We start from the raw sequence: 20912 nt of genomic DNA, 5'->3' as shown, positions 1-20912 counted from the left end.
CTGGGATATACCCTTGCTGGGGAATGTGGCAGATGGTGATTGCTATGTAGAACTTAAAACTTATTTGAATTTTTTTAAAAAATTATATTTTATTGCTAATTTCCATTTTTACTGTTAGTAGAAGGCAGTGGTTTTCTTGTAGTTCCTGTGGCATTTCATTTTATATCTGTTGAAGCAGATAGAAACAATTCGAGACCCAGCATAGGAGTAGGGGAATAGAAACATCCTTTTTCTTCAGACCCTGAATTAATTTTAATTGGGATGCTTGATTTTGTGCATCTCATATTTTCCAAATGAATCTGTTAAGCCTTTGTTCTTAAATGATTTTTTCCATTTAGTGTATTTATGTGCCTTCTCATGCATTTGTACACACCAGCAAGTGCCTGCTGAGGCATAAGTCCTTCAGCTGAAGCAGCTGTAAGTACTTTCCCAACTAGCAAATGCTACATAACAGGGCAGAAGATCTTCAAGGATTCTCCAGTATTTTAATTACTAATGTGTGTATTACCATGTGTGAGGATGTCACGGAATAAATCTCGAGTGTGTTTTAGCTGATACAAACAATCTTTTGAAATGGTGTATTTTTCTTTCATGGTAAGAACACAATTATATTGGTATTTTCACAATTCTGTTTCAGATGAGAAGAAGCAGATGGTTGCAAATGTTGAGAAACAGCTCGAAGAAGCAAGGGAACTGGTATGTTCTGGCTTTTCATATGTTAACTGCAAGTTCCTAACAAAAATAATAGGATCATTGATAGTAACATTTAACACCCATGCCCTAAAAATACTTAACAATGATATATTGCAAAATGAAATAATAGTCTTGAAATAGTTCTTATTTGAGGATATGAAATACAAGAAGAGTGTATCTTTTTTTAATCCTGTGTTAAGTGATGCAAGGTTTGCACTATTGCTATGAGTCAATAAATAATTACAGACGTAGAGTTGTGGATTAGGTCTTTAGGAAAGGAATTAAATATTTACACACTATGACTTTGTTTTTGGCTTGTAATGCCCAAGCACCTACTTAATTTCATCTATCAGAACGTCTTGTAGAGCAGTAGATCTTTTTTTCCATTTTAGCAAGTGAGACATAAAGGTGAGGACAAGGAGGCCATGGCAGTGTGGGTCACTGATCCAAGAAGAGTGTAGCTGTTAACCAAGCATTAGTTTGTGGTTCAGAGTGACAAAAAAAAAAAAAAAACAGGATGTGACAAGCAACATGTGTTAAGCAATTGTGACTCTTCTTTTATTTATTTTGCTCCCATTACAGCCTGTCACGTATTCCATCTGGGAGGAGTATAAGAGTAAAGTTTTGTAGATGTGGAGTAACTGAGCAAAGGTGTTGGTGACAGCTGAGATTGTCTTTTTCCCACATGGCCAGTAGTTCCTTACCTGAAGTTGCTTTTGTTTATTGCTTGCAAATGGGTTTGGTGTATCTAATGTCAGAAATGTAATCTGGATGTTAGGATAGGGAAAGAAATTACCTTTTCTACTCCAGAATTTCTTGTAATGGAAAAAACTGGAGTCAATTATTTGGCTACTAACTAAACAATAAAATTAATTTTTTGAAGTGGCATAGGAATAAAAAAGTCTCTTGGCTGTTTGTAGGCATAGATGGTGCTTTTGGTTTAAAAATAGAATTAGTCTTGTAGACCAGAGCATCGGAATAGCATCCAGTAAAGCTGGACCTTGGGATGACTTCCTGCAGTTTTGCCTTGTGAGGATGACAAGGCACCTAACCTCTCTGGTTTGGTATTCCCATTGAGAAACATGGTAAAATTACTGTCTCATCTCATGAGAATGTTCTGAAGATACATTAAGGCCTTTTGGGCACTTTTATATTCAAACAGCTGCAAAAAGTAGAAATCTAGAAATGTTTTTCAGCTCATTTTCACTGCAAGTTGACATGGCAAAAGACAGAGCAGTACAGAGAAGCTCCAGTGTGGGTGGTCATTCAGATTTGGTTTTCTACTCCAAGTAGATTGGAAGGAGCAGAAATTGAGTTAATGGCTTCTTTCTTCTCTCCTTATGTCAGGAAAAGATCTACATTTGTATTTATTACAAGATTAAAAAATAAATTCAGTATTCATATTTTTATGCTAATGATGATCTTCATTTAATGTACTGGCTTTTCTTTCACACTTTTGTTTTAGATCTTTAGATTCAATTATTGGCTTTAAGCAATTACCCAACATATTTGTGATTAATGTCAAGGCTTGGGTTTAGAAATCAATTTGAACAAACCTGCTAATAACAGAACTGATTAAGAGGATCCTATTTTAAACTAGAGGCTACAGTAGAAAATCAAAATAAACCTAATTCCTTGCTGCTGATAGTTTTCATACATTGGTTTGCTTCATCGTCTTGCGTTGTCAAAGCTGGGATTAGCTGATTTTTTTTATTTCCTACTTGGCTAGGAAATAACACTCTCATGTATTATAAATATTATTGTAGAGATAATTTATTTGTGTTCACTAAGGAGTGATGGTTTTAAAACACTGTCTGCTTTGTTTGGGTGAGATCACTGGTGTAATTGATTTGATGTATGTGCAGAACTGACATGAAAACTTTCAGACTCCCAGGCTGCATTTTCAAGCCAGAGCTGTGGAGTAAGAAATCTCTGAGAAAAATCCTCTTGTTCTACATCCAATGTGCAGTATCTAATTGTTTTTTTCACCAGGTTTTTAAGAAAGGTGACTGTTGAGCTAACCCTGGGGAAATTCTTTGAGTATAAAATCTAGCATGTGCCAGAAGAATTGTGAATTTTTGAGTTCTACTTTTCAAAAGATAAAACTCTCTCTCTGTTATTTGCCTTTATCTTTGATGAAGAACGCATCACAGAATTGTTGTGTTGTAAATTCTGGGTTATTCTTGTCTTGTGTTTTTTAGTTTAGATCTCTATTTTAGTTCCAGGGCTTTAGAATCAGAATAAAATAATGAAGCTTTCAAGTTTCTTAAAATGCTAGCAGCTGATTCATAGAGAAGTTTCTGTGGGAGGGGGAGACTTATTTTGGAGTGGACATCATCAGCCACACTACTTTGTTGTATTTTTAAATGGAAATATGAAGGGCTGCTCTGCTTTTGCTTGTCTATGAAAAATATGATTTCATGACCAATAATATGAGTTCTGAAAATGGAGATACATGAAATTAGGTTGCATTTAGGTTCACCCTTGCTTGGACCGCTATGTTCTGCATGGATTCTCATGGAAATTTCTCAGCCCAGCCACAAAATGCACCCAGTTAATCTCATGATGAAAAAACATTGGTAAATATTGGTCAACCTGAATATGCTTCATTGTTGTTCCTTGGACTTTACACTCTCTAATATTGACTCTTTAGAATGAACATTTTAGATTTCATGGATCACAGACTGATTGTTGGTGCAAATTCTGGATTTACTGATACGTGTTTTTGTTTTTATATAACAGACAAGAATTGAGACTTCATTAAAATTTCCCAACCTTGCACATATATATGAGGGAAATGTTTATAGAACATTTGAGATCAAATATATTAAGATGAAATTGATAACAAATAAGCTATTAATTCCAGCTATTGGTTTAATTATAATGCCTCTTTGGAAAGTTAAGCCTGAGCTAAAGAACTGGGTAGAATTAGAAATTGCTTTGTGTGTTTCAATTCATTAGTGACTATTTAATTAAAGTCTGCTTTATAGTTTATTATTGAATATAATTTCGTATAATCAGACTACATCAGGCAAAATGACTTTTGAGTATCTGGCAATTCCATTGATTAAATTCAGATGCTTTTCTTATGATATGAGGATGAAATTTCAAAGTGTAAGCAAGTGATTACATAGGAATAAATTCTAGCAGTCCCTTGTGAAGATTTGCAACCAGTAGCCTGGGACCCTAATTGAAAAGCATTTCTGCTCCTATGCCATATTGTTCAACCAAGATCAGTAGGAGGTGAGTAAATATTGTTTCAGGTGCCTACAGCAACCAAGGAGAGGTATTCTTTTATCTTTTTTTAATAAATTGGAAAGATTTTAAAAGGCAGGTGTGAGATTCTTCTGCCGTTCAAAATAGAATTCCTGAACAGACAGCACCATATAGAGCAGGCTTCAAGACCCAGTGGGCAGGTAATTAGCAGCCCTCATTTATGACTTTTGATTTGCTGTACCCCGTGCCATATTCTTGTATTTTGGGCCCCTTAGAATTCTGCATGGCAAGAAGAAACAAAAAAAGCTTTTGAAGGATAGAATGTGTCTCTAATTTTTAAATCCATTTGACTGTATACAAGTTCTTGAATAGCATTGTTATTGAACCCTGAAATTCAGCTATTTAATATACTTACATATAGATTTGGAATGTAGATTTAGGTAGCCAATTCAGGTTATGTAGTTCTGCTGAGATAGCAATGTTTAAGGAAAAAGAATTAGTTTATTAAATATAAGAATTACTTTATTAAACACACAGACTGGTGGTAAATATAACTTTACATATATATATATATATATATATATATATATATATATATATATATAGATAGATAGATATAGATATAGATATATATATATAAAAATAAATAAGTAAAATACCTTTTTCAGCCAATGGTTTCCAAAACTGCACAGCTAGGTGAAGGTAGTCTTTCTTTTGAACTATGCTTATTTGCAGGAATTATCCTTAGTTTTACTTTTTGTTTTTGTAATAAGATTTATTCATCACAGTTGGAATTGAAATCCAGGAATGTTTGGCTTGAATCATTCCTTCTGAGTGTTAATAATACTAATGTTGTCACTTGTTTCTTGACTAAGACTGTTTAAAAATTTTGATAAATTTATATTATATTGCAGAATAAGCATTATTCTTCCTTATAAAGAAGGAATATTTCTTGAACTTAGGTATATTTCTTGAACTTAGGTAAATTTGTTCTTGCTTTAATTAACCTTTTGATTTATATACCTCCTCTTTGTTTTCATGTGTCAGCTTGAGCAGATGGAACTTGAAGTTCGAGAGATCCCACCTCAAAGCCGAGGGATGTACAGCAGTCGAATGAGAAGCTACAAACAAGAAATGGGAAAACTTGAAGCTGATTTCGTGAGTTTTTAACTTATTACATAAAGAAGGCATCTCTAAGAATTTTAAAAATAAAACAATGCAGTTATTCAGGCAAATGAGAGGGCATTTTTGACTAGTGTGAGAGATGAGGTCTGCATGTGTCTTGCTACCTATGTGGACAGATGAAAACCAAACTGGGGAAGAGAAGCTTTTCTTTTAGCAGCAGTCTCATACCAGTATTCCAGTTGCTAGACTCTTATCCCTTTACCCTGGAACTCTGTTGTTTCTCTGTCATTAAATACTGTGAGTGTTCATGTTGTATGCAAAATAGTCAGCTTTTAATCCTATTCCTCAAGGAATGACATCTTGTAGTAATGTGGGCAGTAACATGAAAGCAGTATAATCTCCAATCCGTGGAATTTTTGAATGTAGTTTATCTCATGTGCACTTCATTTGTTAGTCACTGTGTTTTCTTTTCCATTGCACTTAGATTCTTCTTGGCTTTTGTACAAATTGGTTATAAATACTACATTTTTTGAGTAATGGTTGCAGACTAATAAGATTCCCTTGTCTAGGGGCTTCTGCTACAGTTATCAGTCCTTTTTTTGTGACTGGGATTTGCACTGAATAGATTTACATAGAGACAAAACTGTTTCCTGTAAAATCATGAAAAAGTTCAAAGGGATTGCAAAGTGTAGGAAAATGCTATGTTAATTGGCAGCAGCTCAGTTCCTCCAGGGTAGGGAGAAAGAAATAACTAGTGGCAATATTTTCCATTCACTGGAGAACTGTGAATTTCCTCAGGTTGCTGGCAGCAGTTTAATCCTTCAGGGGAGAGAAGTCAGTGTTTATACCTGCAGCCAAGAAATCCAGCTGACTGTCACTCGTCTGTGCTTCTGCCAAGCTGAGCAGTTGCACAAAAATGTATGAGAAGATGGTTGCAGTTTGTAAAGTTTGAAGAACATTAGAATAAAAAGACTTGCATCAAAATTTTGAGGCAATCTCATCTGTTCCCCTGTAGGAATTGTGTGTGGCCAAACAGTGACTTCCCAGAGAGAGCAATTTCTGGAGCAATTGTGAATGCTGTTTATCTTCTCAGATATGTGAGAATTTGCTGTCAGCATATATTTGTTCCTGGCCTATTTCTATATGTAGGTAGATGGTGGAATTCCTACTTTCATATTCCCAGGCAAGTGAGAATGAGAGAGTTCAGAACTGAACACTGTATGGAAGAGGAGAAATGAGTGCAAGGAAATGCATCATAGCACTGGGAGTTACATGATCACAAGAACCTAAGTTTGTGCTCGAAGTGAACAAGTAAAAACAACATGAGAAAGAGGAAGGAAGAGGTCGTAATAATGGATAGAAACACCAGCTCAAACCCAAGGATCTTCAGCAGAAAATCAAGGAAAGAAAATGATGTGAAGGATGGAGCAAAGTGCTGGAAAAAAACAACTGTGCTTGAAAAAAATCTCTTATATAGCAAATAGTGGTATTACAACAAAATGCCTTACATAGTTCCAGGTTCTAAGTACTAATATTTTTCTAATTTTGTACATAAAGATTTAAGACTCTTTTGGGATTATTATCCAGGGAAATAGCAACTTGTTGGAAACTATAGAACAAAATTAATGGTAAAAACTACATACCTCAGTGCACAGTCTTTTTCATTAAGTTCTGTATTTCAAATGTAAAGTGAATGCAGAACCAGCACTAGTAGTTGTATTTTATATTCATTGATAGCATGAGAATTGATCTTGTGATTATTTGAATGCCTTATGAAAATTTGCCCTTACCCAAACAGTTATGGAAAACAGTAGCATAGCAACGTGTTTAAAGCTAGGAGAAGGAAACATGAGGTTTGTGGGCTGTTCACTTGTCCATTCTTTACTGGCAGGATGAACAACATTAAAGTTTATTTTTGACATTTAATACGTAACTGGTGAGTTTATTTCAACTTGAGCAATGTGTATAATAATGACAAAATGCCAATCACTGTAATATTATTAGGTGCTGTGGCATCTTTGTGAATATGTAGGGTTTTTTCCCATACAATTTACTGTGTTGAAGTATATTCTGAAAAATACAGATTTAAGTTCTGATTTAAGCTCTAGATTTAAGTTCTGTTGAGCTGTACTTAGAGGAGTTACTCCAAACATGGCTTTTCATCTCTTTGTTATGTGTGTATATATATATATATATAAAAATAAATAGGAAAAGAATTGCAAATAGGAGGTTTATTTCCTCTCATTGCTAATCCTTGTTGGTTTGAAACCTGCAGTTAGGTGTCAGTGCTCTGCAGTCCAAGGGTGTGTGAAGGCAAAGGCATCTACCCCATGCACTGGATTGCACATGCATAGTTGGTAACATGCTAATTGCAGTAAATAATATCCAAGCAGAAAAAAAACACCTTGCCCTGTCTTAGCCCTCTCTCTTGAGTGATAATGAAAAAAGAATAGCGCAATTTTGTATTTAAAAGTACTCAGGAAGCATAGCAGTGTGAATACTGATGGGGAAATGAGCAAAGTGAGCACTGCACCTCAGCTTTAGGCAGGAGTGGTTTCTGATGCTCACCTCAGTGCTCTGCACTCTTCCCTGGGGAGAAATACCAGAACAGGGCAAGCATGAAGTGATGCTTCTCCGCAGAAAAGCTGCACACATCTCAAAAAGCCAACTTTCGGGCTTGTGATAAACGCCCTGAAACACGAGACTGTCAATACACCTTATGCTGTCTTTTTTCACTTGCAGATGTAAATCTTTGGTTTATTCTCTCACTTTCAATAGCACATCCCAGGCCCTTCATTTCTGTAGGGGGTTGGTCCCTGTTAGGTCAGGGAAGGACTGCGGGGCTCGGCCGGGCTGAATGTGCTGGTGGCTCTATCTTGTGGTCCCAGGTGGAGTTGCACATCACAGCCCTGTGCTTTCCAGGCTGCTCCACGGCTTGGGACCACCTGCCAAAAAGTCCTGAAGCTTAAAACAATCTTCCTATCAGAAGTCTTTTTCCTGCATCCACCGGTGCACCATTGTGAGGGTTATGTGGGCACACAGTCTGTGGTGGTTGGGAGTGGGGCTGCAAGCCCCATCCCCAGTGGGCACAGCTGTGAGAAGCAGTGAGCAGCACTGACAGCAGTGAGCCATGGAGTGCCCAGGGGCACTGAGCAACCACCAAAGGGACAGAGGGCACACAGGGCCAGTGCATGAACATGAGGGTATAAAAGGTTGGGCCAAAGAACAGGAAGGGCAGATGCTTGCAGCCTGCTGAAGTGGTGTGGTGTTACTCTGTATGGGCACCTGAAGCCTTCTGGAGTGGTAAGGTGTTACTCTGTATGGGTTGAAGTCTTGTGGTATTGTATGGTGATATTCTGTGTATTATGGCCCTCTTGACTGCAGCATGTGCTGGGGTATATGCTGTGACAGATTTAGGCTTGTAAATATTTTTTTCTGGCTGTTTCAGATGTAGAATGTCTATGGTGCCTGCTTGGAGTAAGTTCTGACAACAAAAAAAAATATTTTAAGTATACAGACTATAAGTGTTGTTTATTCATAGAAATAAAGCATTTTATGTTAATTGCTGCCTAAAAGTAGCCAGTTATCTTTAAATAGTGGGGATATATAGTGGTAAAAGGCTTCCAGATTTTATAAGCATTACTTTGAGCTAAATCTATCCTGGCCCATGTGAAAATGTGACTCTATAAACCTAGCAAATATATGGTTATTTCCTAGCATTTGTATCCATCCCCAGGGTTCCATATACTAGCTCAATGTCAGGGCACCATAAAATAGAAAAAACCAAAGGCAGCCATTTATTTTCCTGAAAAGCTTACTGCTAGTACATAAGGCATGCAAATAGATGAGGAAATATAAAAATCTTGTAAGACCACATTATACAGTAATATTTGTGTTGCAAAAATGAATATTGCACAATCACAATTGGTGTTAAAAATGAGCATATTGAGAAAGGAGATATAGCCGTCAAATAAAGGAGCTTACATAGGAGCTGTTCCTATTCTGTTGGCAGCACAGAGGTAAATCTTGCAGGTGGCATTTGTTATCAGTTCAGGAGACAGTGCGCATTCCTTTTAAATCCTCAGAATTGATACTGATTTTTGGTAGTTCTGACTTTCAGAATAACCTTTAAAAGAAAAAAAAAAGGGAGTGGGGGAAATTTGCAGATGCATAGATACATTGTACAAAACTTGAGTAAACATTTAAACATTCTTGTTGTTTAATAATAGCTTCAGTCATTAGTGAGGTATGTATTTACAATTTATACCTCCTGGAGGTTCTTTTTAATATTACTGTTAAAACTTCAGCTGCTGTTAAGCTTTAAAAACATTTAAGGAGATAATCAATGGAATTTTTTTGGACAAAGTTAGCTCTCTTGTATGACTCTCAAATACCACCTGAGTCCAGAAGCTCACCTGAACGACTCATACAGCTGTGTCTGTTATGTTCTGGCTGTTTTTGCAAATGCCACTTCCCCATTTCAGGTTCAGTTACCTACCCAGACAAATATGGCTGTAAGCATATGAAACCATTTGTCAAATGACAAGTTGCTGGCTGTATCTTTATGGCCAGTCTTCCCTAGGTCTCTAGTTTGAGCTGAAACTTAGAGACTCGACTGTTGCTGCTGCATTATTTTGATTTATAAAGCAAGTAGTGCAATAACATTCTGTACTTACAAAATTGTGAGCCATGTATGGGACTGCTGTGTGTATATCTTAATTGTTGTATCCTAACAGTGCTCTTGAAAGCAGGGAATCTGTCATGCCAAAACATCATGTGTGCACAAGAACCTTGCCTGGGCAGGTACAGGTGCCTTTAGTGAAACCTGATCTGTTGACACATTTAAAAGTTCTGAAATCAGATTAGTTGTCACTCTGTGAATAGTACAGCTGTTTTGAATAGGGTTATGGAGGATTTGTTTTAGTGCATACAAGATTGAACGAAGTTTCAGAAGAAAGAATTTGAATTATCTGGCCATGTACTTTGACAATCTAATTTTGAAAAAGCATATTGTGAACAAAAGTTCCTTCACTGGCATTTTTATAGATACTGTCACTTTCTTGAGATAAGTAATCCTCTACATTCTACTGAAACTGCTCCTTACAGAGGTACTGTTTGTTTTCCTGTTCTTTTCTAATAACTTCTGATATGATATTTGTTTGCCTGACTGTGGCTGAGCATTAGGCTGGCCTCTTTTCTATAGAGGCTAACTCCACATTGTCTTCAGCTTGTTTTCACTTGTGTCCCCACCCTGGTGGGTTTGTGGTGGGAAAAGGTGGAGGCATTTGACCTTTTGAAATTACTTGATTTATAGTCCTATTTTTTTTAATGGGGAAAAAGTGATACAGGAAAAAATGTTGGTTTTTTTTTTTTTTTTTTTTTTTTTTTTTTTTTTTTTTTTTTTTTTTTTGTAACATTCAAGGCCTAAACTAATGAAATACTAGGAAATGGTATAACTTTGAACCCCTGTAGAAAATTTGCCCCAAGTTATTTATGTCTTAAATTTCTTTTTTGTTGTTTTGTGTGGAAGTATGCAAATGGAAGTAAATTTATTTCATAACAGAATTTACTAGTGATGAGATGCTTTTCTGTGGAGGAAAGTGTGAAAGATGGGAGTTAACATGCTTAATTTGTAATCAATCTAAAGGGTTATGATCATCTTAGCTGGGATTCCTGATAGGCCAGACCAGTGAAGCACCTTAGCTCCTGGGCTGTGTAATTCTGTAGGTATTGCTTACAAAGGATCATCTGTGTTTGACCAATAAATGTGTTTTGCATCTCATAACTCAGTGTGTGAAGAGATAATATGCTGGGTGAGGGCAACCAAGCAGCAAACTTTTAATGTCAGTAAAGCTAATGCCTTAACTAGATTCTTCTCTCATCCAACTCCCCCTTGACCCTCACAGGAAATTCTGTGTCCGTCCCATCTGTTAACACGTAGGGATAAGACTGGTGACTTCTGTGGTGTCTCTTTGCTGGTCCTTCAGCAAGTTGTGATGGAGGTGATGCACGTGATTTTAAGGAAAACCCGTTTGTGTAGCTTAGACTTGGCTGACTGATTACAAATAAAGGTGTTTTCAGGAAGTGATTTGGTGAGTCTGGTAACTCTTGTGTGTGGCTGGGGGCTGTGAGTGGAAGGTGTATGACTCACACGGGGCACTGTAAGCATTCATGCTTTTTTCCTTTCTCCCTTCACACACAAAATGTTTCTGTACTAAATTAAGCTGAGAGGTGGTCTGTGGCAGACTAGCTGATAGTTCATAGACATGTTCAGATTTCAGCCCTTTCCCAAATAGAGAACTGCACTTTCTCTGTTTACCATGGAGTTTGTTCTTATGTTAAAATTTCTACTTCTGAAAATAGAATTAAGTATGTTTATGTTCTTTCTAAAAGAGAGTGGAATAAGCCATGTTCACTCAAAATTTCTCCTAACCAACTGATGAGTAAAGTGACTTCATATAGAAAAGGTAAATGCTAGGGGGCAGAAAGAGGAAGGCTTTATTGTTTCCCACTCCCTCAGTGATTTCTTATTCTACCCAAGGGATACTCCCATACCTGTTGTGCAAAAAGAAGCAGTTGTTGATGTCCTGCTTTTGATAGCAGCAGTAATAAAGGTCCTGTAGTTGAACATGGGTGTAGGAGGTCATGAATGAGCAAAACAGAGTGTATCTCATGCTCACTTCATTTTATTACTCACCTGCACTCATTTAAGTAGAAGTTTGATTTTATTTCTATCACAAACTAGAAACATAAAGATTACCAAAAAAAAAAACCAAACCAAAAAAGAACTCGGACAAGCTGAGCAAAACCCCCACCATTTGAACGTGTTTGCTTCTCAGGCTGGAACTCTTGACTTCCTTAACGTCTTATGATGTTTTTTGCTATTGTTTTGGGTTTTTTTTGCCAGCTAGAGCGAGGCTAGTTTGCATTTCAGTACTGAACAGGAAGAGACGTGTGCTACTGGTAAATCATAAAAAACAGAGAGAACAGAGAGAAGGTTCCTTTGGGCGCGGGCAGGATTAATTCCGGCCCTTCCCGATGTCCCGGTGTGCTGCCCACGCAGTGCCGCTGGGTGGCGCTGTTTGTTTGCAAAGCAAGTGTCGCTTCCTCCCCTTTTTTTTTCCTTTTTTTTTTTTTTTTTTTTTTTTTGCTTTGGTAGTAACTGAAATTACTGTTTCATGAATAAAATATTTCTGGTGGGATTTGCATTTCTATATTGGCTGAAGATACTGTGTTGAATGTTTTATTAACCAGCCCAGTGCAACTGTCAGCCTATTAAAGAGATCCAATGGACCCTGTTTAGCTAAATAAACTAAATAAATCCAATTCGTCAAATTGTGTTCCTGGCTGTTTATTTTCCATTCTTTTGATGTACAGTTTATTTTAAGTTAAAGCCACATAGATTTAAAAATTAATGTGAAAATAGAATGTAATGTTTGAAACATGAGAAGACTAATTGCCATGGTCAAAAATAGCTTCCCTTTATAGTGAAGTTGCTATCTGGTAAATGGTGAACTTTTTATTTGTGACTGATTAACTGTCCCATGTCAAAAATTAGTTGGCAAACGAGTGGTTAATAGCTTTTTTTGCCAGCTTGGTTTTGTTGTTTCCATGAAGAGAAACTTGAAATATAAGCATTGCTGTTAAAAATAACTGTTTCTACCCAACTTCAAGAGGTTTGTTCTTTATTTTGATATTTTCTCAATCAGAATTCAAGGGGAAAATTTTATATGGTCATTACATATTAAATGCTTGTTCAGATTCTGATGGCATTGTAAGCAAATATTGGAGTGTTTAAAAAAAAATCTCTTACCATAACTGAATACATTGCATGTCTGGTTGGCAAATATTACAAATACTAGCATTCATTATATTCTGCTAGTACTAATAATATTTTAGTTACCTTGTTTCTGCTGAAAACCTTTGCCACAAAATAGCAGGAAACTGGATTTATGATAATGTTACTGGGATAGTACATTTTTTTTTCTGTGCCAGTTGCAAATTCTTGTGAATGTAAATACATTCTAAATTTATTAATAAGAGAGATGAAGAAGCAGTGATGGATGTATTTGCTCTTTCTTTCTGATGCTTTCCACAACACTGCTTTAGTGATGTTACATGTTAACTTCTGTGTGTTTTACAAGACATGAGAGTTGCCAGGTATCATGTTTTGCATAGTTTTGCTTTTATGATCTTGGGTTTCCAAAAGTGGAATACTGAAATTCAGTGCAATAGAAATACAGTATGATTAAATTGCATTTCTGCTCTTTTCTGAAGAAGTCTACTATAATTGATTGAACAGCCCTTGTGAAAAGCTAATGTGTTAGATTAATTCAATAGTGTCAGGGAGTCTTAAGAAAAATCATTTAATCATGTAAGTCCACCTTTTTTCATGCCGATTTTTCTTACAAAGTGGTAAATTTTTGTTTCCACTTCTACCTCAAATTCAAAGCAGATATTTAGGCAGATGTCATCAGTGTTGGAGAGAGTGCTGTTCCCTTCTGTAAGCAGACTTTAATTTGTACTAAAAAATATTACATTTCTTTAATATTTTCTAGCTGCAAATGTTTTTAAATGTATTTAAAAACTAAACCACACTTCTTTTGTCTCAGGAAAAAAACCTTCCCATTTTGTGCTCTAAGCTGTTTTTTTTAACATACTAGTAATAAACTCAGAAGGAACTTCATGATTTTGTAAAACTGGCTATCACAGGTAAAAAAAAAATGGACTTTTATAGCAGTGGAGTTGTCATCTTTTTTCTGTCTTAAGACTTAGTGAGGAAGGAATAGAAAGTGAAAAAATGGAGCTCGAAGTGTATTAGTGATTCTGCCTCCTCCTAGTAATCTTCTTTACTATGTGAAACCTGGAAAAAGTGTGAATATCTCTTCTTCTGTTTGGTAGCTTTTTATTTTTACTCTGCAATCATTTATCAGTCTGTCCCAAATACAGTCAGCTTCCCTTAAAGCTGCTGTACAGACCTCAACAAAAAGTGGTTCTTGGCCACAAAGTCTATTTAAACTTGCTGTTCTTGCTCATTTAGGAAGGAAATCCCTGCAAAGACTAGAGGATCTAAAGTTGTACATTTGACAATTTAATGCTTGTATACATTTATAATAAGTGGATCAAATGCAGCACCTCTCTTACTTTTCATTTGCTTTTTATAAACTGCCTTTAGGGTGTCAGTGTGAGGAAAATAGGCCTTTTCCAATATTTAATGAATACTACAGAGGTTTCACTCTTAAAAGAGGTGATCAATGAAAATTAGAGTAGAAATAGAAAGATTACAGATAGTAAAAAGGAATATAGCAGGTGGCTTCAGGGATCAGCAGTAGAACAGAATATTTTTTCCCTCTATAGTAACATTTAACCATTTCACATGGGTGTAATGAAAAAAGGGTTTTGCTAACTAAATATTTGGTGCCTGGCATATAAAGAGAAGGAAAATGGGGAGTGTGTGTGTGGGCTCTGCATGTTTCCCATTGAGTGGCATTTGTGCATGCTTTTGGAACCCCCCACAACTTTCCAACATGTCCTTAGTTTGTTTTTTTTTTTTTTATTTTCTGAGAAGTTAAGACTAGAATGAATAAGGGTAGTGTTTGCCAACTTACCCTCCTGGTCAGTGTGGAAAAGACTGAATTGCAATTGCAGGCTTTGTACCTGTTCACTAAAGAATCAAATGTGAATTCTGGCAAGTCAAAGAAAAGGCTTGTATTGTGTCTGGTGGGTCTTGGCTTGAGCCTTAGTTAGAAAATGCCCCTGCATTATGAATTTAACACCTCCTTTTCACTGATTCCCGAGTAAAGGTTTGAGCTGTTATTAAATCGAGCTGTAACTTTTGCTAGGTCGTGTCACCCAGCAGGGAAAAAAGTGTTTATTTCATATTTTATTTAAGAAAGAATAACTGCACTAATATCAAAGCAAATTCTTATTTCAATATCTTAAAAGTTACTCTCCATTATGGTGGTTTGGTATTTTGGGGGACATGTAACTGCACATATTTTGTCACAGGGATCCCCATTTGTGGAATGCCTAGCACAAGGGGATTTCTCACTCATGACTACAACTCTTTGGCACTGTAATGAGTATTAACTAAATAGAACTATGCAAAGGACTGGGTTGGTAATGTGTTTCTTGTGATTATTTTTATTTCTTTAAGAAATACAGGTTAGTGTCACTATTATAGGTTGTTCCATTAGTAGCTATTGTTGAAACTACAGGTTTTTCTGTTAAAATTTCTGGCATCCTTAAAAAATGAGAAGCATTTATGTGTGATTAATGTGGTTGTGAGTAAAATGAATAATGCTAAGGCAGGGTCTTAACCACAGTGCTAGGATTTTTTTAGTCAAAAGAAAAGATTTGATTTGTATTGACTGTTCTGTATAGTTTCATAATTCAATGTCATTAAGACCCTCAAGTGTCCACGTGATTCCCTCCTCTTGCTGCCCAGTCCTCAGGAGAAATCAGATTCTCTCGTTCAGTTGTGTAAGCTTCCCACAAAGTTAGTTCAGTCAACTAAATCAAGGTAAAAAGTTAGAGAAAGGTCAGGATTAAGTTAAGGGTTGCTAACCTGAATTGCTTTCCCAGCCTTTTTAAGCCCTTAGTGCTGCTTTTGTCTTTTTCTTACCTTCTGTCATGTTGTCCTCCTGTTAGATCTTTTTTTCAGTTGAAGGCACCTGGGCTGCATCTTTCTCCTGACCCATACTTGGAGTGACTTTCAAACGTGTTATTAAATCCCTTTTTTCCATTCATGAGCTACATGTCTGGCATTCAGCAATGCAGATTGGTGGCTCAGCACTTGGGCCCTGTAGAGAGCTTGGTTTAAAATGCATGTATTTTAGAATGAACATAAGGAAAATTTGCTCCTTTCTCTCCTCATTTTCCCTTTTCTTGTTTCTCTTTCTGGGGCAAATGTTAAAAGTTTTTACTTTTAATTTGTACCTAAAAAGTACTCTGTTGCTAAGGTCAGAACTACTGAGTTCTCTCGTAATGTAGGACCAGTTTCCAAGCCATTTGTATGTTTTAAAAAATGTCTTAGCTAAGGATTTTTCTCCCATCTGCGGCTTCTTGTACAGTGCTGGTGTTTGCTTGGACAAAATCCCCCAATTTTCCTCACTTACTGCTTGTGAGTCTGAATTGCTTTTTCCGGAAAATGAACTGGAAACTCCATTTCAGGTATGCACTGAATAGACATGAGGGTATGAACAACATACTGGTGTTTCAGGCAGCTTTGAACCATGTTGAAGGGAAGATGTTTGATCTAAGAACTGGGCCAAATCTATTCTGCAATAAAACCTGAAATCATGTACACCACAGAAAAAATAGTGGAAGAACTCCAACATGCTCCTGGTGTAGATAAATGTATTCTTTTGGAGCAAGACTTCCTTTTGAGGTCCTTCTGTCCTTTGTGAAAAATCTGGACCCTGTGGAAATTTCCATTCCCTTTCTTGTACCTTGTATCAGACAAAGGAAACCAGGACAGGTGCTTCTGTAGCCTGAAATATCATAGAATCACAGAATGGTTTAGATTGGAAGGGACCTTCAAGATCATGGAGTTCCAACACCCTTTCCCTGTGGGCAGGGACATCTTCCACTAGAGCAGGTTGCTCCCAGCCCATCCAGTCTGACCTTGAACACGCCCAGGGATGGGCCTGGATAATCCTATGGCTAATAAGCATAACTAAATGTATTTATTAATAAATTTGGACTATTTTTAATTTTTGCAAATTGTCTTTTCAATCACTTACGGTGTAACATGTCAGTTCTTTCACCTACTTGTCATTTGAACAGAAAAACAAAGCCTCTGGTTTTTCATTTTATCCCATCTGCTTTTAAGGTCTTCAGCACTAAATTTCTGATAGCAACAAAGGATTAGTGGCTTATATTTCTGATATTCCATATCTGGGTCCATGCTGTACTCATTACATTTTTGATTTTGATGCAGAAGTGACATGACTCGTTAAAATCCCACAAAAATTAGCAACAGGAAATTCAGATCTGGTCTTTGAGGGCACATTTAGTATGTCTGGTGAATTCTAAGAAAACACTATTGTTATCCCTGCCAGGTACATTTTACAGACTAGTTAAGGGGCTGGACTGGGCCATGCCATGGTTCATGATGTCCATAGTATCAAATTTAGTATGATCTTGGTTGTATAATAGTAAATTCTTCACTGTATCTAATTCTGAGGTGTAGAGCCAGACTTGCTGAAGAAAGAAAAGCCTCTTCCAGCAAGGAGAGCTGTACATCTCCTTGCACCCTCTGCCTTTAAACTTCTGTGCCTCTGGCTGTTCCTTGGCCTGAGTGTGGCTTGGGCAGGAGTGTTTGAACTAATCTGTGCAATGGAGTTTATCCTTGCATTCAGATAAAGGCTTTTTTTTCCCCATAGAGCAAGCTGCTGGAGTGACTCACTGGTGAGGTGTTTGGCTGTATAGTCATAGGGGGGATGAAATTCTTGAAGTGTGGCTATGCTGCCCTCTTGTTACATTTTTGGGGGAAGTGTCTAGAATGAAGTGAGAGCAGGTTGTTCTGACATTACAAGCAAAGAAGGGGGACCTTTGGCGGTAGCAATCTTCTTGAGGGAATTAAATCAAGCACCTCCTGTGGAAAGTGGAAACAAATCCATTGCTTTGCTCAGCTTCAGAGTTGTATTCAAAGTTTCTTTTGCCTTATATTTTACCTCTTAAGAGGCTTAGTATATTTTAGAAAAATAAATCTTTGGCATATGTTTGAATATAGGTGAACAAATCTGTATGTTTGTGTTCATATTGTTGGGGCTTTCTTTAATATTAACAAAGTCCTTTCCCCTGGCCCAAAAAGTCAAAGTGAAATTCAGATTCTCTAGGATATCTAGTCTGTCTGTAAACTTCATTGTTGGACACATCATTTCAAAATAGCCATATGAAGAAAAATGTGTGATGCACTTATTGACAGAGAAAAGCCAATAAATCCAATTTGATTCAGGAAGCTGAGAAATATTTTAATAACTTTCTGACGTTTTCCTGTAGTCCTTATTTACCTTATCAATAGTTATGGTGACATATGATTGTCAACTTTTTATATTAAACCAAACTAATAAATTAAACATGTTGTGTTTATACCTGATGAAAGCTGACATTTTGGAAAGGTGTTAAAGTATACTGACAGGTCTTGTTCATAAACTCCTTTGGTATAAATATGTAGATGACATCTTTAGATATTGTTTGTACATAGGCTGATAGGCAGGAAACGTTGACAACGTAACAAATGCAAATGTCAACCCCACAATTTAACCTTTCTGTGTAGGAAAAGATGTTAGTTTTAAGTTACATGTATCTTTTAACTTTATTTTCAAAGTTTTTTTTTGAGCCTGTTATCATTGCTGTTTCATGTGCCACTGAAAGTAACACTGCAATAAGAAAGATTTGCACTTAAGAGCTTTTCTCTGTGGTGTTCCTACTTAAATGACTGCAGCTGAGAGGGTGTTTTTTCTTCTAATACTTTTTATTTTTCATGTTTGCCTAGTACCTTCTGAATCTGGCAAGTAAGGAATGAACAGATAATATTGCAAAGAGTGATTCAGGGCTTGTGTGACTCAAGGGCAGTAAAACTATTCGAAAATGTTAGAGCAGCTTCTTGTAACAACAGACAGATGTCCTTGGCCTTAACCTGGATCAGGGTTGCTTCGTATGCTGGATATTTCTGATTTGAAATTTGTCTTCTCTATGACAATGTAAATCCATTATGTATTCTCTGCTTGACCTTTTTTCCACATTCCCCACAAGCTGTGATTAATATAAAATCCTGCTAAAGTTAAGGTCAGTTCTGAGTGGCTGGGGGCCTCGGGGCACCAACAGCCCTTGGTGGCCCTGAGCAGCGTCCCCACCCACCCATGGCCCAGGGCTCCACTTCAGGGCTGTTTTCCCCTGCTTGGGGGATGCTGTGGGATGCTGCTCTCAGGTCCCCATGGCCCTGTCCATCTGTGGTCCCTGCTGAGCTGCACCCTGGTAAAATTCTGGCTGGAACTTACTGGCCCTGGGAGCTGTGCAGCTCTGCCAGGTGTCTCTGGCACATGTGACTTCACAGGCCTTGGTTGTTCTGACTTATAAAATTACTTGATGGGAACAGCTCCAGTGGTGATTTCTGTCCCCTTCCTGGGCACCTCTGCCTGAGGTCTGGAGTCTGGGTGAGCAGCGTGGGGTCTTTCGTGTCCAGTGCAGGACTTTTAGTGGCATTTCATAATGTTGACGTAGAGCATGCATTGAAATACCAAGTACCTTGCACTGCATTCAGAATGGGAACACCCATCTTGATCCTGATGGCTGGAAGCAGAGTTCCTACAGAAACCTGTAGCCTGTCTGAATTGTCTCTCTCAATTTCCCATTTTAGATTTGGGAGGAGCTTCAAGAAGAAAAGCTTTGTCCTCTGTCAGCCAGGCTTTCCATTCTGTCTTTGGTGACCAATTTCACAACTAAGATGAACTTTCCCATAGTGTTCTTGCTGCTGCTTCATGCAGGTCTTCATTTATCACAGCTGGAAGTGCACAGGTAAATTGTAAGTGTGTTGGCAGATAATCTCATGATGTTTCACACAATTCCAGCAGAGTGGTTTGAATATTCTCTCTATAATACCTGAGGATGTATCTGTGAATCTCACTGGGGGAATCCAACCCTTCCTCATACATCATTGAATGTACTCCATGTGTCAGATAGAGAATTTAACCAGAAATGCAGAAATTTCAGAAGGGGAGGTGGGCATTAATTGGTTTGTGATGCTGGAGTGTTGGAATCAAAACTGTTGCTGTTGTGGCAGGAATTACAGTATGCTAAATTTTAGCAGTGGTAAAAGATGTTGCTACTGGTTTTGTAGTTTTTCCCTTGTTATAAATGAGTTAAAATGTCCATGGTCACAACTCACTTCTGTTATAAATAAAAACAAAAATGTACCGAAAGTTTTGGTGTTCTTTAAGTGCCTACAGAGGTACTTAATGAAAGTCAAAGTAATGGGAGGTTAGTTCAGGCATATAAAATTTAATAGTTTTGCAAGGCTTCAGATGCATTAAAAATAACTCTTTTCCAGGATAATTAACTGCTTTAACTTGGTATTAAATCAATCAGCCAATTAGTGCAGCCCTGTTTCGTATTGTGGAAACTTTTTTACTGCATTAGTGAACACCAACCTTTTGAGCAGATATTTCTGCAGTTAGACTGACCTATATATTATGTATTACTTAAAGGTAACTCTGAAAAGTGTTTTTTCAGATGTATATTGTTTTCTTGTTGTTAGATAGATGGACAGATTTGGGATGTACATCTGTGATACCATATAATTGACAGAAAACTCTCTGGTATTTGACTGTCCAAAAAACATGAAAGGTATAATTTACTTTGCAGCAATCCTATTCTGTCAGATGGTTGCATTGACTTTCTGAAATAGTTGGAGAAAATTGATATGACTTAATGTAAATGAAACTGTTACTTTTGATTCTTACCTCATGTTACCTCCCTATGGTATCAAGCACTTCCCAATTGTGCAGTAAGCATGTTTTGTATGGCTTTTATTCCAAGTTTTTCCCTGGGGAAATCACTGGAAGTTGTGGGACAATGCGCTTTCATGTGCTGTTTAACTGGCATTGACTTAGTTTCCTGAGTTATCTAGAGAGGTGGCTTCATTTAATCCACTTCCTTTGTACAGCAATTATGAATTGCTGCCTTGTATCAGTAGAACTGACCATTTTTCCCCTGAAAAAAAAAGAAAAAACAACGAACTTTTAATTTCTAAACTGTTATTTGGGATCATAGTTTTGAGATTCCAAATAATTCTGGCAGAGTGTAGGCACCATGGCTGCAGTGCACTTCTGGAAGTTGCCATTAATTAGCATTCTGGTTTTTTAGCTTTGTTT

At 37.1% G+C, this 20912-nt stretch overlaps 1 protein-coding gene across 4 annotated transcripts in view; it reads left to right on the top strand.

The window, feature by feature from the left end:
* Positions 1 to 20912, top strand: part of VTI1A (vesicle transport through interaction with t-SNAREs 1A) — a 258051-nt gene that overhangs the window by 6231 nt on the left and 230908 nt on the right. For all 4 annotated transcript variants that reach the window (XM_053984455.1, XM_053984454.1, XM_053984457.1 and 1 more), the window contains exons 2-3: positions 638 to 696; positions 4957 to 5067. In XM_053984455.1, the coding sequence (XP_053840430.1) occupies positions 638 to 696; positions 4957 to 5067 (170 nt within the window). The remainder of the gene's footprint in view (positions 1 to 637; positions 697 to 4956; positions 5068 to 20912) is intronic.

Source organism: Vidua macroura, chromosome 8 (genome assembly GCF_024509145.1).
Source record: "Vidua macroura isolate BioBank_ID:100142 chromosome 8, ASM2450914v1, whole genome shotgun sequence".
Classification (NCBI taxonomy): Eukaryota; Metazoa; Chordata; class Aves; order Passeriformes; family Viduidae; genus Vidua; species Vidua macroura.
Note: the sequence above shows the minus strand (reverse complement) of the source record. Positions and strands in the feature narration are given on the sequence as shown.